Genomic DNA, 22,398 nt, shown 5'->3' with positions numbered 1-22,398 from the left:
CGGATCATGAATTGCTCCAGGACTGGCACCAATTTAGCTGTAGTAGAAGTCCTCCGAATCAGTCCCGTATTCAACAGTTTCTTAAATGGGGAATCCCACCCACGGGGCGGGATTCTCTCACCCCGGGGCCGGCCTGGAGAATCGCTGCGACCGGCGCAAACCGCACCATGCCGCTGGGACGCGATTCTCCAAAGATGGGCCAAGCGGCCCTACCAAAAAAAAACAAGTCCCGCCTGCGCCGTTCTAGCCTGGCCTTACCCGGTGGGAGCTCGGCGTGGACAGCCTGTGGGGGGGCGGGGGGGGGGGGAGTCCGACCCCGGGGGGGCCTCCGCTGCAGCCTGGCCTGCAATCGGTGCCCACCGATCGGCAGGCCGGCCTCTCGGGCTGGGGGCCTCCTTTGTTCCACACCGGCCCTGTAGCCCTACGCCATGTTGCGCCGGGGCCGGAGCGGAGAAGGGAGACACTGCGCATGTGCGGAAATTGTGCATGTTCGCGTTGGCGCCGGTGCCACTGCGCATGCGCGGACCCCGTGGCGCCCATCTGACGCCGGGATCGGCAGTTAGAGCGCCGTGGTTCCCTCCAGTGCCGTGCTGGCCCCTGATCCTGAGGCCATGTTGACGCCGTCGGGAAACGCGATGGCGTTTACGACTGCGTCAACACTTAGCCTCAGGATCAGAGAATCCCGCCTGTGGTCTTTTGATCCAAAGTTCAAAGTGAATCATTTAAATTGTTTGGTGGAGGCGTGTAATTATTTACTAAATTATCTCAGATAGAAGGTGTTTTCTGCTCATATGTAGTGTGTCTAATCTAGTTCTCCACATGCATAGTCATACATTTTAAAATTACATTAAGATCTCACAATTTCACTTTGAAATAATTGGCAGAGAATGTTCAAGATAGATGCTGACAATTAATTCCCAAGAGGTTCAAAGCTCTCAACCAGAATCCAATACTATGGTGAGATCTTCCGGTTATTCACACCGGTGGGATCTTCTGGTCCTGCTGACGATGCACCCACACCGTGGATTTTCCGGCGGCATGGGGGGGATTCAGTGGGAAATCAGTTGCTATCGTGATTGTATTTTATATTTTGTTACATTAGGTTTTAAGTCAACTTCTACAAAATATCATAGTAACCATTCTACTTAATACTTGGAAAATAATACAAAAACTTGTAAAAATTAGATTGTGCAGCTTGAATAAATATAATTTATTTAACCCGTACGATTAGGTATATTAAATATTAAAAATAAATGGAACTTAAATGACATACGAACATAAAGTATAAACATACGAATCAGGAGCAGGGGTAGGATACTTGGCTCCTGATACCAGCTCTGCCATTCAAAAAGGTCATGGTTGATCTGGTTGTAACCTCAACCCCACATTCCTGCCTTCCCACGATAACCTTTCATCCTTATTAATCAAGAATCCTCTAGCACTGCCTTAAAAAATCAAAGATTCTGCTTCCAATGTCTTTTGAGGAAGGGAGTTCCAGAGACTCAGGAGTTTCTATGGAAACATTTGTCTGAATCTCCGTCTTAAATGAGTGATCCCTTATTTTTAAACAGTGACCTCTAGTTCTACATGCTCCGACAAGAGGAAACATCCTCTTCACATCCACACTGTCAATATCTGTCAGGATCTTGAAGGTTTCGATCAAGTCACCTCTTTTCCAAACTCCAGTGGATATAAACCTAACCTCGCGAAGCTTATCTATATCTTAAATAAGGAGATCAATACTGTACACTCTACCCCAGATGTGGTCTGCACAATGCGCTGTACAACTAAGCAAAACCTCTTTACTTTTGCAATCAATTTCTCTCACAGTAATTAGCTTTCCTAAATACTTGCTGTATACTAGCCTTTTGTGATTCGTACACTAGATTCGGTCACCCAGATCCCTCTGCACCTCAGAGTTCTGCAATCTCTCACCATTTGAGTAATAAGGTTTTTTATTCTTCCAGTCAAAATAGATAATTTCATATTTTCCCACATTATACTCCATTTGCCAGATCTTTGCCCATTTACCTAACCTACCTATGTCCCTTTGTAGCCTCCTTGCGTCCTCTTCACAACATTCCTTTGTGAAGCAAATTTAGCAGCCAAACCTGCAGTTCTTCATCCAAGTCATTTATATAAATGTAAAGTTGAGGCACCAGCACTAATCCCTGTTGAACACCACTCATCACATCCTGCCAACCAGAAAAAGACCCATTTTCTTGTTAGCTCACCACACTTCACTCCATGGCAATATGTTACCTCCTGAGTTACACTATTAGTTTTATTTTTGCAATGATCTTTGATGGGGCATCTTATCATGCCTTCTGGAAATCTAAGTACAGTACATCCACGGATCTCCTTTTATCCACAGCATATAACTCCTATATCAATATCAAGCTCAGATCAAAACTCCAAAACCTAGACTTGGCTCCTCCCTCTGCAACTGGATCCTTGACTTCCTGACCCATAAACCACAATCAGTAAGGATGTTAACAACACCTCCTCCATGATAGTTCTCAATACCGGGGCCCCACAAGGCTGTGTACTTAGCCCCTACTATACTCCCTGTACACACACAACTGTATGGCAAAATTTGGCTCCAACTCCATCTACTAGTTTGCTGATGACACAACTGTAGTTGGTCATATCACGAACAACGATGAGTCAGAGTACAGAAGGGAGATAGAGAACCTAGTGGTATGGTGTAATGGCAACAATCTCTCCTTCAACGTCAGCAAAACTGAGGAGCTGGTCATTGACTTCAGGAAGCGAAGTATCATACACCGCCCATTCTGCATCAATGGTGCCGAGGTGGAGATGGTTGACAGCTTCAAATTACTGGGTGTGCACATCACCAACAATCTGTCCTGGTCCACCCACGTCGAAGCTACGACAAAGAAAGCACTACAATGCCTTTCTTCCTCAGGAAACTAAGGAAATTCAACATTTCCACATTGACTCTTACCAATTTTACAGATGCACCACAGAAAACATTCTATCTGGCTGCATCACAGCTGGTACGACAACTGCTCGGCCTAAGACTGTAAGAAACTATAGAGAGTCGTGAACACAACCCAGTCTATCATGAGAAACCGCCTCCCATCCATTGACTCTGTCTACACCTCCCGCTGCCTTGGGAAAGTAGGCAGCATAATTAAAGTCCCCTCCCACCTGGGTTATTCTCTCTTCCAACCTCTTCCATCGGGCAGGAGATACAAAAGTCTGAGAACACACACTAACAGGTTCAAAAACAGCTTCTTCCCCGCTGCTACCAGACTCCTGAATGACCCTCTTATGGACTGAACAGATCTCTTCACACATCTTCTCTAATGAACACTACGACATTCCGTATGCTTTACCCGATGCCAAAGTCTATGTAATTACATTGTGTATTTATGTATGTCCTATGTTTTTTCATGTATGGAATTATCTGTCTGGACTGCACACAGAACAACACTTTTCACTACACCTCGGTATACGTGACAATAAATCAAATCCAATCCAATAAGTTGCTAAACATGATTTCCCTTTTACATGCTGATTTTGCCTGATTGTTTTGAATTTTTCTAAGTGGCCTGCTATATCATCTTTAATAACGGCTTATAACATTTTCCCTATGACAGATGCTAGGCTAACTAGCCTATAGTTTCCAGCTTTCTGTCTCCCTCCCTTTTTAGTAAAACAACCGTCTTAACATAGGACACAAATAGTGCAATAAGCTCTCTTGCTGAGCAAGACTCCAGACAGGTTTGTTATAACCAAAGAACCAAGCAACAAACAGAGATACATCAAAACCCCAAATCTGATGCAAGATTCTACTGCCATTTTTCATTTACTTTTTCTGGGACATGTTGCACATCAAGGAGAGCCAATGGTCATGAATTACATTGTAAGAAGGATAAATTTGTGTCAGTGTGGACTATTGGTACATTGGTTGTTGGTGAATTGATCACAAGACTGTCATCTTCAATATCACCACATCTTGTGATATGGTCAGACCTTGTTGCTGATCACCTGGTCATTAGCTGTTATAAATGTCTCAAAAATCCCTTCAGCAGACATCTAACACAATCCAAGTGATCGAGTTGGAAATAGCAACAGCTGGCTTCTCAGGCTGCACATTGATCATCTTCATATCATCTTTGATGATGCTCACTTTGCACTAGAAGCTAGGATAACCAGGAGGTAGCAAAAAAATCAAATGCTTCCTTGAAGGTCTGCAGTTCTCAAAGGACATAACAGACAACCAGATAATGCCTGGGGAAAAGGGCGTGATGCTTTGAAGCCATATCCTTCATCAAATTATTCCAGTACAGCTATAACACTGGCATTTACCTGGCAATGTGGAAACTTACCTACGTGTGTCACATCCACAAAAAACAGGACACATCCAATCCGGCGAATGACAGTCTCATCAGGAGACTCAATCATCAGCAAAGTGGTGGAGGGTGTCATGAAGCAGCACTTACTCAGCAAGAAACTGCTTACCGACGCTAAGTTTTGATTCTGCCAAGGCTACTCGGCTCTGAACCTCATTACAGCATGGGTCCAAACAAATATAGAAGAACTGAATTCCAGCGCTGAGGTGGGACTGACTGCCTCTGACAATGAAGCAGCATTTGACCAAGCGTGGCATCAAGGTTTCCTAGAAAAATTAAGTCAATAAGAATCGGGAAAAAACTCTTCACTGTTTGGAGTCATAACTAGTAAAAGAGAAAATAGTTATGGTTGTTACAAGCCAATCTTCTCAGCCCCAGGGCATTGCTGCAGAAGTTCATCAAGATAGCGTCTTGGGCCCAGCCATCTTTGCCTGCTTCATTCTTGCCAACATATGTTCAGAATTGGAATGTTTGCTGATGATTGCATAGCAATTAGCCCATTCACAACTTCTCAGGTAACAAAGTTATGCATGAACACATGCAGTAAGACCTGGATAATTGGATTGGTTTATTGTCCCGTTTACCAAGGTACAGTGAAAAGTATTGTTCTGGATGCAGCTCAAACAGATCATTCCATACGTGAAACAAAAATACACAATAGGGCAAACATAAAATACACAATGTAAATACATAGACACAGGCATCGGGTGAAGCATACAGGAGTGGCGTATTACTCAGCAGAGAAGATGTGTGAAGAGATCAGATCAATCCATAAGTTCATCAGTCCATGAGAGGGTCGTTTAGAAGTCTGGTAACTGTGGGGAAGAAGCTGGGCAGGATTCTCCGACCCTCCGTGCTGGAATCGCACCCGGCGCAGGGGCGGAGAATAGCCGCTCACGCCGGAAATCCGAGATTCTCCGCGGACCCCCCAGTTGCGCGTGCGTGGTTGACGCGGCGCCGGTCGGGGGCTGTTGAAAGGGGTGATTCACCGCGTTCGACAGGCCGGTTGCCCGCCGAGTTCCGCTGGAGTGGATCACATATGGTCCCACCTGGCATCTCTGGATCTGTAAAGATTTAATCACCTGCTAATGCTGGTATTCCAAGCATTGCCTGGAATCTTTGAATCTGTCTATATATATGTTTCTGGAACATACCTCTTCATTCACCTGAGGAAGGAGCAGCGCACCGAAAGCTAGTGACATCGAAACAAACCGGTTGGACTTTAACCTGGTGTTGTAAGACTTCTTACTGTGCTCACCCCAGTCCAATGCCGGCATCTCCACATCATGGCTACCATCGACACCGCAAACTGCCGGCTCAAAGTGGAGAGGATCTCCAGGAAGATCGCGCATATAGACACTGACATTAAGTTTCTACAAAGATGCAAGAAAGCAGACAAGATCCCGAAAGGTCTACAGGTCACAAACCCACTCAAGTCGACCTACAACACAGACTACGCTGAGAGACTCTGCCGTCGCACCTCTCTCACACTCCTCAACCACCTCGTACGCCAGCTCTACAGCAGACAACGCAACATGGAAACCAAGAGAGAGGCCATATTCTTAACTTGCGCTCAGGATGCAGCAGATCAGCTGCAGAACACCGCCAAACAGATGAGACAACAATACTATGCCACCTATATGCACACCAAGAACAGGAAGCTTGAAAAACTCGGCATCACCACCAGCAGCAACCAAGTCAAATACACAAGGCCAACACACCAGGCCGTCCTATCGTTTCAGGCAATGGGACCCTGTGTGAGGACCTCTTTGGCTACATCGAGGGCATCTTGAAACCCATAGTACAAGGTACGCCCAGCTTCTGTCGGGACACGGCGGACTTCCTACAGAAACTCAGCACCCATGGACCAGTTGAACCAGGAACATTCCTCGTCACAATGGACGTCTCGGCACTCTACACCAGCATCCCCCATGACGACGGCATTGCTGCAACAGCCTCAGTACTCAACACTGACAACTGCCAATCTCCAGACGCAATTCTGCAACTCATCCGCTTCATTCTGGATCACAACGTCTTCACCTTCGACAAAAAGTTCTTCATCCAGGCGCACGGAACAGCCATGAGGACCACATTCGCACCCCAATACGCCAACATCTTCATGCACAAGTTTGAACAAGACCTACTCACCGCACAGGACCTTCAACCGACGTTATACACCAGATACATCGATGACATTTTTTTCCTTTGAACCCACGGCGAAGAATCACTGAAACGACTACACGATGACATCAATAAGTTCCATCCCACCATCAGACTCACCATGGACTACTCTCCAAAATCAGTTGTATTCTTGGACACACTCGTCTCCATCAAGGACGGCTTTACCGCAAACCTACGGATAACCTCACGATGCTCCACTTCTCCAGCTTCCACCCTAAACAAATTAAAGAAGCCATCCCCTATGGACAAGCTCTCCGTATACACAGGATCTGCTCAGACGAGGAGGAGCATAACAGACATCTAGACGTTGAAAGATGCCCTCGTACGAACGGGATATGGCGCTCGACTCATTGATCGACACATCCAACACGCCCCAGCAAAAAAACGCACCTCAGAAGACAAACATGGGACACAACCGACAGAATACCCTTCGTCGTCCAGTACTTTCCCGGAGCGGAGAAACTACAACATCTTCTTCACAGCCTTCAACACGTCATCGATGAAGATGAACATCTTGCCAAAGTCATCCCCACACCCCCACTACTTGCCTTCAAACAACCGTGCAACCTCAAACAAACCATTGTTTGCAGCAAACTACCCAGCCTTCAGAACAGTGACCACGGCACCACACAACCCTGCCATGGAAATCTCTGCAAGACGTGCCAGATCATCGACATGGATACCGCCATTACACGTGAGAACACCACCCACCAGGTATGCGGTACATACTCGTGCGACTCGGCCAACGTTGTCTACCTCATACGCTGCAGGAAAGGATGCCCCGAAGCGTGGTACATTGGCGAGACCATGCAGACTCTGCGACAACGAATGAACGGACAGAGCGCGACAATCACCAGGCAGGAATGTTCCCTTCCAGTCGGGAAACACTTCAGCAGTCAAGGGCATTCAGCCGCTGATCTACGGGTGAGCGTTCTCTAAGGTGGCCTTCAGGACGCGCAACAACGCAGAATCGCCGAGCAGAAACTTATAGGCAAGTTCCGCACAAATGAGTGCGGCCTCAACCGGGACCTGGGATTCATGTCGCATTACATTCATCCCTCACCATCTGGCCTGCGAAATCCTAATACTGTCCTGGCTTGACACAATTCACACCTCTTTAACCTGGGGTTACCCCATCTCTGGATCGGTAAAGATTTAATCACCTGCTAATGCTCGTATTCCAAGCATTTTCTGGAATCTTTGAATCTGTCTATATATATGTTTCTGGAACATACCTCTTCATTCACCTGAGGAAGGAGCAGCTCTCCGAAAGCTAGTGACATTGAAACAAACCGGTTGGACTTTAACCTCGTGTTGTAAGACTTCTTACTTAGTTTTCTGAGGACGTATAGGTGCTGTTGTGCTTTCTTGGTTGCATAATGTTGAGGCTTGGGGTAATGAGTGGCAAGTAACATTCACAGCACACAAGTATTAGGCAGTGGCCATCTCCAACATGAGTATCTATCCATCTCCTCTTGATGTTCAAAGGCATAACTATCACCAAATCCCCCTGCCATTGGCATCCTGGAGGATACTACTTATCAGAAATTTAACTGAAATACAGCGGGTACAAGAGTGCATCAACAGGTTGAAAATTCTGTGGCACTCACTCCCTAATAGTACAATGGATGTACCTATTCACATGGATAGCAGCAGTTCAAGTAGGTTGCTCAGCATCATCTTGTCAATGATATTAAGAGATTGGCAGCCAATGCTGGCCTTGCCAGTAACACCCACATCTAAAGAATGAATACAAAAAGCTTAGCGCCTACTTGCTATACTTAATTGGATGGCAAGCACAACCTCTGGCCTTGAATTGGCTGGTTCTAGCAAAATCGAAGTTGGGTGATTGCTCCCAACACAGCATGGGATCTGGGCTTTCATTTGACTCCAACATCAGTGTCCTAACCCAAAACGCAAAATCCTGATCATGTTTCCTTGACATCAAAGGTGTGAGTGGAAATATGAATAAATGTTATCCCACAAATCAAAGTGCCCTTGGGTAACTGCAATATATTTTTAATGAGGACCTCTTACCATAACAACCTTTTAAGCAGATTTTAGACAAAGCTAAATAATACAGAAAAAAATGACCATGGCATTGCTAGATAGTTATTGCTCGTTGCTTACCTTGCATTCCCATATTCCTTTCCAATCTGGTTGTGATTGTCTTCCATTTTCTCCTGGTTCATAGAATAAAATAGTGAATTTCCAGCACTAGTATCTGACCCTGGGAGATGAGAGTAATTGCAAAGAGCTGGTGCTAATGTTCTAGAGTAAGCAGATTGCTGATAGTTAGGATTGAGAATTGGGCCATGCTGGGTTTGTCCAAACTGTGTATAGGACGGGGCCTGTATATCACACAGAGGTTGATGCAGGGCATTTTCTGGTACATACAAAGTTGTTGAAAAGTGGGATGGGTCAGTGTTCAACTTGTATGGATAGCACGAATTCCTTGGTTCAGAATACTTTTGATACACCTGATAATGTGAAACAGGATTTTGAGGCTGTGATGTACTATAAACATTGTGGTCTCTATACACTGAAGCAGCTTGACTCACAGGATGAAGTGATGGGGCCAGCTTAACAGTTGTCTGTGTATTGCTGTCAGATGACAAAGTATTTACGTTAATGTTCAGATTCACTGTTGGATGGGAATTGGGATTGAAGGTAGGACCAATTTGATTGATAGAAGAGGTAAATGTTCGGTCACTGCTCGGAGTCAACAAGACACTGTGGTCATCTTTCTGAACTGTTAGCAACTCAGATGCATTTTTATTCTGATGAACCTCATTTTCAAAACGTTGTGTTTGCTCCTCACAAAGTTGCAAATTCTGTATTTGCTGTTTAGTGCAAGGCTTAATTGGTGGTCTTGGGGGTCTTTCTCTCACATTTGTTAATCCTTTTTTCCTCATGGCCAGTTGTTTTGCTTTCTGATTCTGAAAAAAGCAACATAATTATGCAGAATGTTAATACTAAATATTGCATGTGTTTTTCAACTGGTGACTGTCCATTTTGAGTGTGAAAAATGAGTGATATGTAATTGATAGTCGGAGGAGGTGGGGTTTCCTTGGCAACCCGACTGATGCCCAAGGTCTACCTTATACAACTTTCAAGAGAATTTTAAATGGAGAGCCAGCACACCCATTTGAAATGGCCAAGAGCCTATGTAAATATGTAAGCCTGTGTTCTATGCTGGCTCTATGATGCTGATTGCAATTTTTATAATGAAAGAGTTGGCAGTGTGCTCACACTCTGCCCAGTTATACCTGGTGTTCAGCAGCCAAACCAGTAGTGATTAAAGGTCACACAATAAATGACCCAAGAAGTTTTCTATTTTGGTGGGCCAGGAATAGCACCAAGCACATTCCCTGGGACCTCCAAAACACTCTGGTACACTACCAAACCATTTGAAACCACTTCCTGGGATTTGCTAGCCCCCACCTCCCCACTAACAACCAGGCAGTCACCTACTTGAAAATCAACCCCAGTGTATGTGAAAATAAATATCTTGCCGTGAGTTTAATTATATAATTAATTAATTCAAGAGGACATTACAGCCTTCGAGGATATGCCGTTAGGAATTTGTATTGTCCCTTTAATACAATGCAGTTCACTAAATTATGGTTCATCCAATAACTTGTTGAAAATTCAATCTGAGGAATGTTGAACCAACAAAGGCGCAAAGGGCTGAATGGCTCACTTTTGTGTTGTGATTCCTGTTATTTTGCAATAAACAGAGTGACGGCATGTGAATCTACAACTGTGGTCCCGCATCTAGTGAGCTTCTGATTTCAATCATGTCGTTGCAGTCAATGATTGAGAGAGGACTGGCAACTTCCCACAAGAAGTGAAAATAATAATAAGCAATTTTGATTATCTAATGGAAGTTGTGACAATCCAATATCTAATTAGCACACCTGCATTGTTTTTTGTTGGAGAACAAAAAACAGGGAGAGGAAAGAACTAATTGAACTAATTCCTGCTGCCCCAGAAACTGTTTGAATGCAGCGCAGGGGCTACCAGGTACACAGGCGGGCTGGGCGAAAAGGCCTGATGATGTGCTCCGTCACTGTGAAAATATAAAACCAAAAACAGCCCTCCAGCCCTCAGCACTACACCACTACACTTTCCCTTGTCCGATCCATGCTAATCAATATCACCACACTGTCCCACCCACGCCTCATACTTTCCATGCCAACGTTTGTCCCTTTACCCATTCCCCATTGCTCTTTATAGACCTAAGATGCAAACTTAGAGTCCCTTTAACCACTGCCGATGGCCCTCATACCCCCACACCAACCTATTCCTCTCTATCCACTCCCTTATCCCTTTATAACCCTTATGCTAATTTAGTGCCAGCTCCAGTCAACCTCTTTTACCAGGTCTAATATGCAGATATCGTATTTCCCACACACTCTTTCTGAACATCAGATCAGACTGAAAGCAGATGCCTCTGTGAACTTCGGTTGTGCAAAGTTCAACCCACTCCCCTTCCCATCTCTGTAAGAATCGTGAGAGCCGGGGTCCGGGGTGGAACTTCTAATTTCGGGCCGCTGGAGCCATTTTTGCAAGTGCAGAGAGCCTGTCTGCCTACGCAAAAATTTAAGCCATAGTCAGCAAAAGGCCCTGAGACATTGTTGCTTTGACATTGTGTAAAATGCACTTAGTCAGCTTTCTAATGACAGGTAAATCTCTGTTATCTGGCATGCTCTGGGAATGGGAGGTATTGGTTCATCAAATATGCCACTGAACTGAGATGTAAGGTGACATCTGTGTTTTCATCCTATGAGAAAGCTCCAGGATGATCATGCAGGTACTGAGGTCTCGCGAGAGGTGTGGGAACATGGGAATCGAGTGAGTGATGCTGAGGGATGGCCCCCTTCTGCACTGTAGGGATTCTATGGATTCTGTGGGGGATGTGCTGCAAAGCAGCAGTGGGAGGCTGAAGCCAGAACACGCCAGCTCGCTGATAGCTATGCCGGTGAGTTTGACAGTCAATCATAAAACAGACCCAACCTCAGAACTCCTGTTAATGGAGAATTGCGGTTCATAGAGTGTAGGATAATAGAAATTTTACAGTACAAGGGACTGCAGTGCCACATATGTTGTTCTTGAGGACAGGCAATCTTGTTGAATGTGGTGTAGCACATTCAAAATATCACATTGCAGTTAGAAAAAAGATAAATTTTGGATGTTAATGACAGTTTTATCAAAAGTTTTACCTTTCTTATTATGAAGGACATTTGGCATATTTACGGCATATTACATGTAATAATCTAACCTGTAACTTCCGTGCCTTTTGCTTCCATTTTGTTTCAATACCACAATTCACCTGACCATGTACAGTATTTTGGATAGGCTCTTCTGTATTAATGGATTTGGAACTTTTCACGGAAGGTAGCTGAGAAAGTAAATAAGTGTCAGTGAATAAGTTTGAAAGCTGAGAATAGATGCTGAAGGTGCACTATTGAAATATATAAGTTCCATATATTTTAATTAATTCATAGAAAATAGACACCCCTGGTAAGAACAGCATTTATTGCCTATCTCTTGTTGATCTTGTGAAGGGGGAGGTGAGCCACCTTCTCGAATTACTGCAGTCCACGCAATGAAGGTGTTGCCATAGTCCAGTAAGGGAGGGAGTACAGGATTTTGACCCAGTAATGATGAAGGGGCAATGCTATGTTTCCAGATCAGCTTTGTGCATGACTTGTTCATCTTGGCAGTAGAAGCTGTGAGCTTAGAAGGTGTAATCGAAGAAGCCTGGTAAGTTGTTGCAGTGCAGCTTGTAGATGATAAATACAGCCGACTTGGTGCATCAGTGGTGGAGGCAGTGAATATCTAAGATGGTGAATGGGATGGCAGTCAAGTGGGCTGCTTTGTCCTGGATGAGAGCGAGCCTTTACAGAGTTGATGGAGCAGCACACATCCAGGCAAGTACAGAGTATGCCATCACACTCCTGACTTGTGCCTTGTAACTGGTAGAAATGCTTTGGGGAGTCAGGAGACCGAGTTACTCAACACAGAATTCCAAATCTCTGACCTACTCTTGTGACCAATGCTTCAGTGACTGGTCCAATTAAGTTCTTGATCAATGGTGATCTCCAGGGTGTTGATGGTGAGGGAGGTGGGGTTTGACAAAGGAAATGCGATTGAATGTGAAGGGGAGATTCAAGAAGATAGTCATTGCCTGTCACTTCTGTGATTTGGTTCTTGCCACTTCCTAATCAATTTCTCAACTTTGTCTCAGTTTTCCTGCATATGGGCACAGACTGTTTCACTTTAAAAAGGGCAGCACGGTAGCATAGTGGTTAGCACAATTGCTTCACGGCTCCAGGGTCCCAGGTTCGATTCCGGCTTGGGTCACTCTCTGTGCGGAGTCTGCACATCCTCCCCATGTGTGCGTGGGTTTCCTCCGGGTGCTCCGGTTTCCTCCCACAGTCCAAAGATGTGCAGGTTAGGTGGATTGGCCATGACAAATTGCCCTTAGTGTCCAAAATTGCCCTTAGTGTTGGGTGAGGTTACTGGGTTATGGGGATAGGGTGGAGGTGTTGACCTTGGGTAGGGTACTCTTTCCAAGAGCCGGTGCAGACTCGATGGGCTGAATGGCCTCCTTCTGCACTGTAAATTCTATGATAAAATCTATGATAAAAATAATTTTATGGCAAGGTCAGCAATTGTTGCCCTGTCATAACCATGACGAGGACCACAGGGAAACCATTGATCTCCCCGTGGGACGCTTGGAGAATGAGCTCCCCAGGTAGGGCGCTCATTCAACCACCTGAACAAAGGTTAAAAGCAGAGCCCAGATCAGGGCCTGGTGAGATAGGTCCACCTACCAAGGATTGCACTGGGAGTCGGATGCTGCATTATGCAGACCATTGTAAATACCTGTAAATATATCTATCTGACGTTTACCGCCAGCCTTCTCTGCCTTACTGTACTGGCAACAAGGATTAACGGATACTCCGGACTTTCCCACCGGATCACCTAGCCACCGGAAGTTCACTGTGTGGAACGTAACGTTGTATCAATAAAATGCCATTATTCAGGAAGCAGGAGGCAATTGATGCAGATCTGGAGGATTGGAATCGATTTGCGGAATGAATGCGATTCTTCGTCAAGGAAGATGGAATATTGGGGAATCCCGACAGAAAGTTCACCTCTTGACCATCTGCGGGGTCCAGACATTTGGGATCATAAATATTTTGGTGTACCTGGCTGCAGCAGACTCTAGGTATTTTGATGAAGCCTTCCATAATTATGCAAAGGCATCGATTTAACACGGTGGTGCGCTCTCCTGGTGAATCAGTCACAGACTTTTTGACCCTTTTGCGGCACCTGGACGAGCACTGCGAGTTCAGGCAGTCTCCCTCAGAGATCTTGAGGGACCAGCTTGTCTGTGGTATTAACCGTACAGCCAGGCAGAAGAAGATGTTAGCGGAAAATACATTAGATTTGAGGCGGGCCATTGAGCTTGTCCTCTCTCCTGAACACACGGAGAAAAGTGTGCAGGAGCTGCAGGGCTCCATGGACTTTGGTGTCCACAGTTTGACTGCCCTCCTTTCGCACTGTTGGTCAGGGGATGGTGCAGGACCAGCCAAGTTTTCTCCCACAGAGTGACCCCGAAGCAGGTATGTGGCAGCACTCAGGACTCGGATGCTGCCACTGCCCGATTGGATACTTCGCCTAAGGACGAAGGGAGGGAGCCAGCCGCCTTGCCACCTTGTGGTCAAAGAGCTTGTGAGGGTCAGGCTTGCCCGTGTGGGGCAATCTGCGACAACCGCTGAGGTTGCCCCAGACCAGGCCCTCACATGTGGATGCCGTGGAGGAGGAAGACTGTTTGATGCAATTGAGGAATGTGTTTCGGCTCTCAGAGACGCTCCAATGTGGATCACATTGTAGGTAAATGGACACCTGGTGAAAATAGACACTGGAGCCATTGACTCCATTGTAGATCTTGGCGATTTCGCTCGAGGAACAGGGGGCGGGATTCTCCGAGCCCTGCGCCGAGCCGGAGAATCGCCGCAACCGCGCCACACCGCCCCAATACTGGCATGCGATTCTCCGAGGAGCGGAGAATCGTCACCATTTGCGCTGGGGTGTTTGGCGTGGTGCCGGTCGCGGGCCGCTGTCCGCAGCCGGGCCGCCAATTTTCCGGCCTTGATGGGCCGAGCGGAGACGGCAGAGTCCCGCCGGCGCTGGCCACATCTGCTTGCAGCCGGCGGGAACTTTGCGCGTATGGTCGGGGGAGGTCTGTGGGGGGGGGGGCATATGGGGGCTCCTTCACCGGGGGGGGGGGGGGGGGGGGGGCTCTGATGAGGTCTGGCCTGCGATCGGGGCCCACTGATCGGCGGGTCGGCCTCTCCAGCCCCGGCCCTATTTTGTTCCATGGCCCGGCCCCTGAACCCCTACGTCATGTTGCGTCGGGGTCTGCGCGTTGAGGAAGTCCCTCGCGCATGCGCGGGTTGGCAGGGCGCCACTGCGCATGTGCGGGTTGGCGCAGCACCCAGTTGGCGCTGGGAAGGGAGGCATGAACCGCTCCAGCGCCGTGCTGGCCCCCTGTGGGGGTCAGAATCGGTAGTGCCTGTGCCCGTTTCACGCCATCGTGAAACGCGACGGCGTTCACGACAGCGCGGACACTCTGCCTCCATTTTGGAGAATCCAGTCCATGGTTCTGCGGTTGTTGGCTACCAGAGGCCAGGTTTGCAACCTATGCATGGGAGACATTGAAAATCGTGGGGACCACTGTGACTCGGGTGACGGTCGGACAGCAGTCAGTCCGCTTTCCTTTTGTGGCGGTGCGAGGAGCAGGTTCCAACTTGTTCGCTAGAGACTTGCTGAGAGTCCTCAAGTTTGACTGATAAAGAGTGCCGGAGTCTCTAAAACGTGTTGAGTAAATATCCCGAGGTATTCCAGGAGGGTCTGGGCAGGATAAAGGGCGCCAGAGCCCATTTTTACCGGGCTGTTCCACCCTGGTACTTTGGGACAAGGCCTGTCCCTTACTTGCTGCTACTGAAGATCGAGGTGGAGCTGTGATGCTTGCAGGATACAGGGATTATCTGCCCTATTCAGTTTTCAGAATGGGCCTCGCCTATGTTGCCGGTGATGAAGCCCTACAAACCAATCGGCCTAATGGGAATTTTAAGCTTATCGTCAACAGAGCCTTGTGTCGGGACCTACTCAATGACCCGGGTCGAAGATTTATACACCAGATTGGCTGGAGAATGCTCCTTCATGAGGCTGGACATGAACCATGCATATTTGCAGGTGAGCTTGACCAGGAGTCCAGAAAGTATGCCACTATCAATACACATCCGGATTGTTTGACTACGCCCGCCTTCTATTCATGGTTTCATTGTCCCCCGCAATTTTTCCGCAAGAGATGGAAAACATCTTCTAAGGCTTCACAAAAGTGGCCATCTATTTGGACGATGAACTGATCAATGGGTCCACAGAGTAGGAGCATATGGCGAATCGCTAGGATGTTTTGCCCATGTGGGTACCACACTGAAGTTCAGTAAGTGCGTTTTCCATGCTAAAGCAATGACCTATCAGGGTTACCGCTGGAGTGCCATTCTGCACCCGGTAGAGGATAATGTCTGTGCCAGAACAGGGGCCCAGACCCTGAGGAACGCCACTGAGCTCCGGTCCTTTTCAGGCCAAGTCAATTATTACGAGAAGTTTATCGCCAACCTGGCCAGTCTGCTAGCCACACTCCATGAACTGTTGAGGAAGGACTAGGGGTAGTGCTGGAGCACTTCTGAGGACAAAGCACTCATTGCCATTAAGCAGTATCTCTCTTCGAAACAACTTCTTAGGTACTATGATCCGACTAGGCCTCTCATTTTAACATGCAATGCATCCCCTTATGGCATCGGGGAGCTCCTGGCCCATGAATGTGCTGACGGAACAGAACGCCCCATTGCGTTTGCCTCATAGATCTTGGCGGAATCTGAGCACCATTATGTGCAGATTTGGAAGGAAGGTTTGGTTGTGATTTGCGGCATTAAAAAGGTCCATCAGTACGTATATGACATTTTTTTATCGTAATGGACCACAAACCGTTGCTCGGCCTCTTCAAGAAGGATAAGGGCATTGCGCCAATCGCATCGGCCAGATCCACTGTTGTGTGTTCCACCTTGCGTGTACAAACACTCTTTTCAGCACCGCCCTGGTACCAAGATTACCCATGCCAATGCCCTCTCCTATTGGCAGTGTGGCCCCAGTACCCACCTGTGGCGGATGAGATGATGGTGACGCTAAATTTAATGGACACCTTGTCAGTGAGGCTGCTCAGGTGTGTGCACAGACACAGCGAGAACTGGAGTCGGCGTAGCTTCGGCTCATGCTGCTGAGCGGCGGTAGAAAGGAGGCCCTTCCTACGACACTTCGGCCTTTCGCTCAGAATTTCTCCGACTAAGTTTGGAGGATGCCAGTAGCATCCCGTGGGATCGGGAGGCCCTGCTGCAGGATTTAGATAGTGGTCATCCGGGAACTTTGAAAATGAAAACGTTGGCGCGGAGCTATGTTTCGTGGCCGGGTATTGATGGGGACATCGAGAGAGTTGTGAAAATCTGCCTGGCATGCCAGGAGCTGCAAAAACCCCCACCGTGGGAATGGCTGGGTCATCCGTGAGTTCGCCTCCATGTGAACTTTGCAGGACAGTTCATGGGGTCCACGTTTCTGGTGCTCGTGGACACCCATACAAAATGAAAACGAAAATTGCTTATTGTCACAAGCAGGCTTCAAATGAAGTTACTGTGAAAAGACCCTAGTCGCCACATTCCGGCGCCTGTTCGGGGCCGTGACTGGACGTGTGCAGGCTGCCTTCTACGACGTCCAAGGCCATGATTGAAAAGCTGTGGGGGATTTTCAACGCCCAAAGAATCCTGGAAATCCTGGTGATGGACAATGGCACTCCCTCCATGAGCGAGGAATGCGCTGGAATGGTATTCGGCATACACCATATCATTCTTTCTCTAATGGACTAGCAGAGAGCGCAGTCCAGACTTTCAAACGGAGATTGAAGAAACAGTCGGCCAAGTCCATGGACAAGTGACTGGCACATTTCCTGTTCGTTAATTGTATGATGCCGCATGTAATGACTGTGATCGCACCTGAGGAACCTTTGATGGATCGATGGCTCAAGACTCGGCGGAATCTGGCTTTTCCACACCTCGGTACCAAGGTTGAGCAGCAACAAGAGTTGCAGAAGCAACACCATGGTTTGAGGGCACTGGAACGGACGTTTCGTGTCGGGGCGTCATATACGCTCAAAACGTTGGTGATGGAGCTTTGTGGCTTGCGGTATTAGTATTCATAGATCATAGAATTTGCCGTGCAGAAGGAGGCCATTCAGCCCATCGAGTCTGCACCGGCCCTTGGAAAGAGCACCTCTCCAAGGTCCACACCTCCACCCTATCCCTATAACCCAGTAACCCCATCCAACACTAAGGGCAATTTTGGACACTAAGGGCAATTTAGCATGGCCAATCCACCTAACCCGCACATCTTTGGACTGTGGGAGGAAACCGGAGCACCCGGAGGAAACCCACGCACACACGGGGAGGATGTGCAGACTCCGCACAGACAGTGACCCAAGCCGGGAATCGAACCTGGGACCCTGGAGCTGTGAAGCAATTGTGCTATCCACAATGCTACCGTGCTGCCCTAAGGAGTGGAAAGGACTGGCCTGGTTTCCAATAAGGTCCGGCTTCATAGGACTATTTTTGTGTTTTTTTTAACTTATAGTGCCCAATTCTTTTTTTTTTCAATTAAGGGACAATTTAGCGTACCCAATTCACCTACCCTGCACATCTTTGGGTTGTGGGGGTGAGACCCACGCAGACATGGGAAGAATGTACAAATTCCACTTGGACAGTGACCTGGGGCCGGTATTGAACCCGGGTCCTCGGTTCTGTGATGCAGCAGTGCTAACCACTGCGCCACTGTGCCACCCTTGGGTTCAGGGCACTTTAAGAAACATTTGGACCACTTAAACAGGCATGAGCCTGCCAATCAGGATGCCCAACTGACGATGGTTCTGCCCTCTCCGCGTTCGGAGCCACCCCTCGAGTTATGGGCCTGGCCGCCTGGGATGCTGCGTTCGGTCCAGCATTGAGGTCCCAGATGACTCGGTTTTTGACATGGAAATGATGTGTCCACACTGGCGGGCGTCAGCGTGTCCAGTACTGAGGTCCCAGTTGTAGCACTTAAGCAGTCAACCAGGAAGCGCGTTTGACTACTCAATCCACTCCTCCCAACCTGGAGTCGCTACAGGCGGAGATGCAGCAACGGATGAAGCGGCGCAGAAGGCCCCCTCCAATGGCAACTGAGGAAGAACTTTTCATACTTTGGTGGGGAGATGTGTCATAACCACCACGTGGCCCACAGGGAAACCATCATTGATCTCCCATAGGACTCATGGAGAATGAGCTCCCCAGGTAAGGGGCGGAGGCCTCCCACCTGGGGCTCGTTATGAGCAAAGGTTAAAAGCAGGCCCAGATAGGGCCTGGTGAGATAATTCCTCCCAGTGAGGATTACACTGGGAGTGAGATGCTGGTTTATGCAGACCATTATAATTACTTGTAAATAAACCTGTGCTACCTTTACCTTCAGCCTTCTCTACGTCATTATATGCCCATATCATTTCCCTTGAACTGGCTTGTTAAGTCTTTTCAGAAAGCATTTAAGAGTCAAACACATGGCTGTGGGCTTGAAGGCCAAGATCAGGTAAGGATGGCAGATTCTCTCTCCGAAGGGACTTTAGTTAACCAGCTGGGTTTTTACAATAATGGATAATAGTTATCATTGTCATCATTACTGAGGCCAGCTTTATAATTCCAGATTTATATAACTTAGAATTTAAAATCCACCAGATGTCATGGTGAGATTTGAACCTATGATTCTAGGGCATTGGCCTGGGCATCTGGATTACTGGCTCAGTAATATTACCACTGGCCACAATCTCCCCCCATTATCTGAGAAGCTGTGAAATATTTTATCAATTGTAAGTGCTTCATTTGAATACTTCACATTAATTGTGTCCAGACATATGCTAAATCTGATGGCTGCCCTGACATGTTTCTCATAAGATTTTGGATCGACACTGTCTGTGATGCCAGAAAAATTAGGAAATCTTGTGATTGCATGTGGTTTTAGCCAGTCAGACATGACTCATTTTTAAAAAAAGATGTTCTTTGTTCCTTCAAAAACCTGATTGGATTTTCTTATCCTTCTGATTCCATATTTTTGTTCTATTAAGCACTGCTTAGGTATTCGGTCAGGCCTCATTCATAGAATTATAGAATTTGCAGTGCAGTCTGCATCAGCCCTCAGAAAGAGTCCACTTAAGCCCACGCGCCTCCACCCTAGTACCCCCACCTAGTCTTTTGGACACAAAGGGGCAATTTAGCATGGCCAATCCGCCTAACCTGCAAATCTTTGGGCTGTGGGGAGAAACCGGAGAACCCGGAGGAAACACACGCAGACATTGGGAGGAAGTGCAATCTCAACACAGACAGTGACCTGAAGATGGAATGGAACCTGGGTTCCTGGAGCTGTGAGGCAGCAGTGCTAACCACTGTGTCACTGTGCCGCCCTGTTCAGCCCGGCCTGGCAATGCCCTTTCCCATTGACTGGTATGCAGCCCTTCCACCTGGTATTGGTCCCTGGTGATGTGTGGCCCTCAAGCAATTCTATCATTTTTTTTCAGTGAATAATCGGTCTTCAGTTAGGTAATCGTCAGAACCCCGATCCCTGCAATTCATTGAAAGTTTATTTTTTGCTCTTCAACTTTATTGACCAAATTGGGAAGTGGAGGGGGGGGGGTTGCTTATTTGTAAGACAAATAAGCAAAAAACAAAAAATGTGGAAAATGATTTGTAACTGTTAGAAATACAAAAAAAAGACAAGGATAAAAATGATCCAAAAGAGAGAGAAACAGAGAAAATATAGGTCAGGGGAAGTCAGAAATCTTTGCCATCATCTCTGCATCTGCCTTCTCTGCTCGACATTCTCTCTCCAGTTTCTCCTTGCACCCTACATACTCTTTGACCTTGGCCTTAGTTTAGTTATGCCTCTTGCTCTCTCAATGTTATCAATCAGATGCCAGTGCTGGGTCCATTGGTGTTGCCATGACATTTTGTACTTGTTCATGTGGCAGTACAGAGTATTGGTGACAATGAGCCCTTGTTCTGCATATTTGGTAAGGAGAAGGATGCCATTGGAGTTGACATTTCCAGTTCTTTCCCTGCCAGTAGTTCTATTCCAGGGATTGGCATCTCATCCAAGTCTGAAATTGAAGTTTCCAAGAAGAATAAGTCTGTCCTCCCATGGACCCCCAAAGAGAACTTAATAATAATAATCTTTATTAGTGTCACAAGTAGGCTTACATTAACACTGCAATGAATTTACTGTGAAAATCCCCTAGTCGCCACACTACAGTGCCTTGTCGGATAGACTGAGGGAGAATGCAGAATGTCCAATTCACCTAACAAGCACGTTTTCAGGACTTGTGGGAGGAAACCGGAGCACCCGGAGGCAACCCTTGCTGACACGAGGAGAATGTGCAGACTCTGCACAGACAGTGACCCAAGCCGGGAATCAAACCTGGGTATTTGTCGCTGTGAAACAACAATGCTAACCACTGTGTTACCATGCCACCCTTGGTTAAGTTTGGCATAGAAATCTTCCTCGGCTTTGTTGTCGGCATCCAGAGTTAGACCAGGTGGACTGACCATTATGGTGAGTGGCTGCCAGTTTGAGACAAAGAGTCGTATGGCGCTTATTTGTTCCAAGATGGAACTCATGAAGTTGGTTCACAAGTTCATTCTTGATGGAAAATCCAACTCCATGAACTCTGCGTTCGTCTTCTGATTTACCTTTCCAGAAGAAGATATTGCTGCCTCAGAGTTCCAGCTCGCCGGGTCTCACTCAGAATGCCGATGGTAACGTCACACCAATGAAGTTTTCAGGTGATATATGTAGTGTGACACTCTTAAGTATTCACTCATGAGTGTGAGATCCATGAGGGTCCTGATGTTTCAGGTCCCAAACTTTACCAGTTTTGTCTTTTGTGTGTCTCTACCTCCCTCTTGATGTAGTTAACCAGTCGTGAACTATGTTTAGGGTACCTTTTCTAGCCCTCTTCCCAATGAAGGGCGAGCTTTATGGATCCTAAAGAAGGCTATTCAGTCACAACTATAGCTGCCAAAAGGCAGCTCTGCCTCATCCGAGTGCTAGAGGACCATCCTGTAAATGCTGCCTGAATGCCAAATCATAACTAGAAGCTTCCAGGCAACACAATCCTGCTCCCGTCACCATTTTCTGGTCACCGAAGGGCTTTGAATATGTACTCGGAAAGAAAGACACCTGTGTGTGACATCTTTCAGCGTGGAAAAACCATTGCGCACCAGCTTTCTCATGAAGTTTGAAAGAACAAAACCCTGGTGCAATGGCAAAAAAACCAAGAAGATTGGAGGCTTTCTTCTGCTGCAGCCTTTGCCCTCCGTAACAGCCACTGAGATATGTTATATGGTACATATTTCTCCGTATGTTCTGCCACTGAGGACTTGTTTGGCAGCACCCTGTCTGATGAGCATTTCTAGAATTCTTAATAAGCCGTAACATAACCGAAGCGGCGCAGAACATAAGGAGTCCCACCCTACTTCACCCTGCTTTGATCAACCCTTACATTTTCATTATCAAAGTTCTGTGGTGAGGATGGGGCTTGGGGGGCGGGGGGGAGCGGGGTGGGGTGGAGGGGGGGGGGAGTGGACATTGGAATCTCCATCAATTATTAAAAGCTGAAGGAATGAGACTCCATACT

General features: G+C 47.1%; 1 protein-coding gene across 1 annotated transcript in view; it reads right to left on the bottom strand.

The window, feature by feature from the left end:
• LOC140398750 (uncharacterized) overlaps positions 1 to 22,398 on the bottom strand; it is a 116,296-nt gene that overhangs the window by 40,973 nt on the left and 52,925 nt on the right. The window contains exons 4-5 of the mRNA XM_072487757.1: positions 11,848 to 11,967; positions 8,694 to 9,502 (exon numbers count right to left, since the gene is read on the bottom strand). Coding sequence (XP_072343858.1) covers positions 8,694 to 9,502; positions 11,848 to 11,967 — 929 coding nt within the window. The remainder of the gene's footprint in view (positions 1 to 8,693; positions 9,503 to 11,847; positions 11,968 to 22,398) is intronic.

Source organism: Scyliorhinus torazame, chromosome 21, assembly GCF_047496885.1.
Source record: "Scyliorhinus torazame isolate Kashiwa2021f chromosome 21, sScyTor2.1, whole genome shotgun sequence".
In the NCBI taxonomy this organism is placed as follows: domain Eukaryota; kingdom Metazoa; phylum Chordata; class Chondrichthyes; order Carcharhiniformes; family Scyliorhinidae; genus Scyliorhinus; species Scyliorhinus torazame.
The sequence above is the reverse complement of the archived record's forward strand: the minus strand, read 5'-3'. Positions and strand labels throughout refer to the sequence as shown.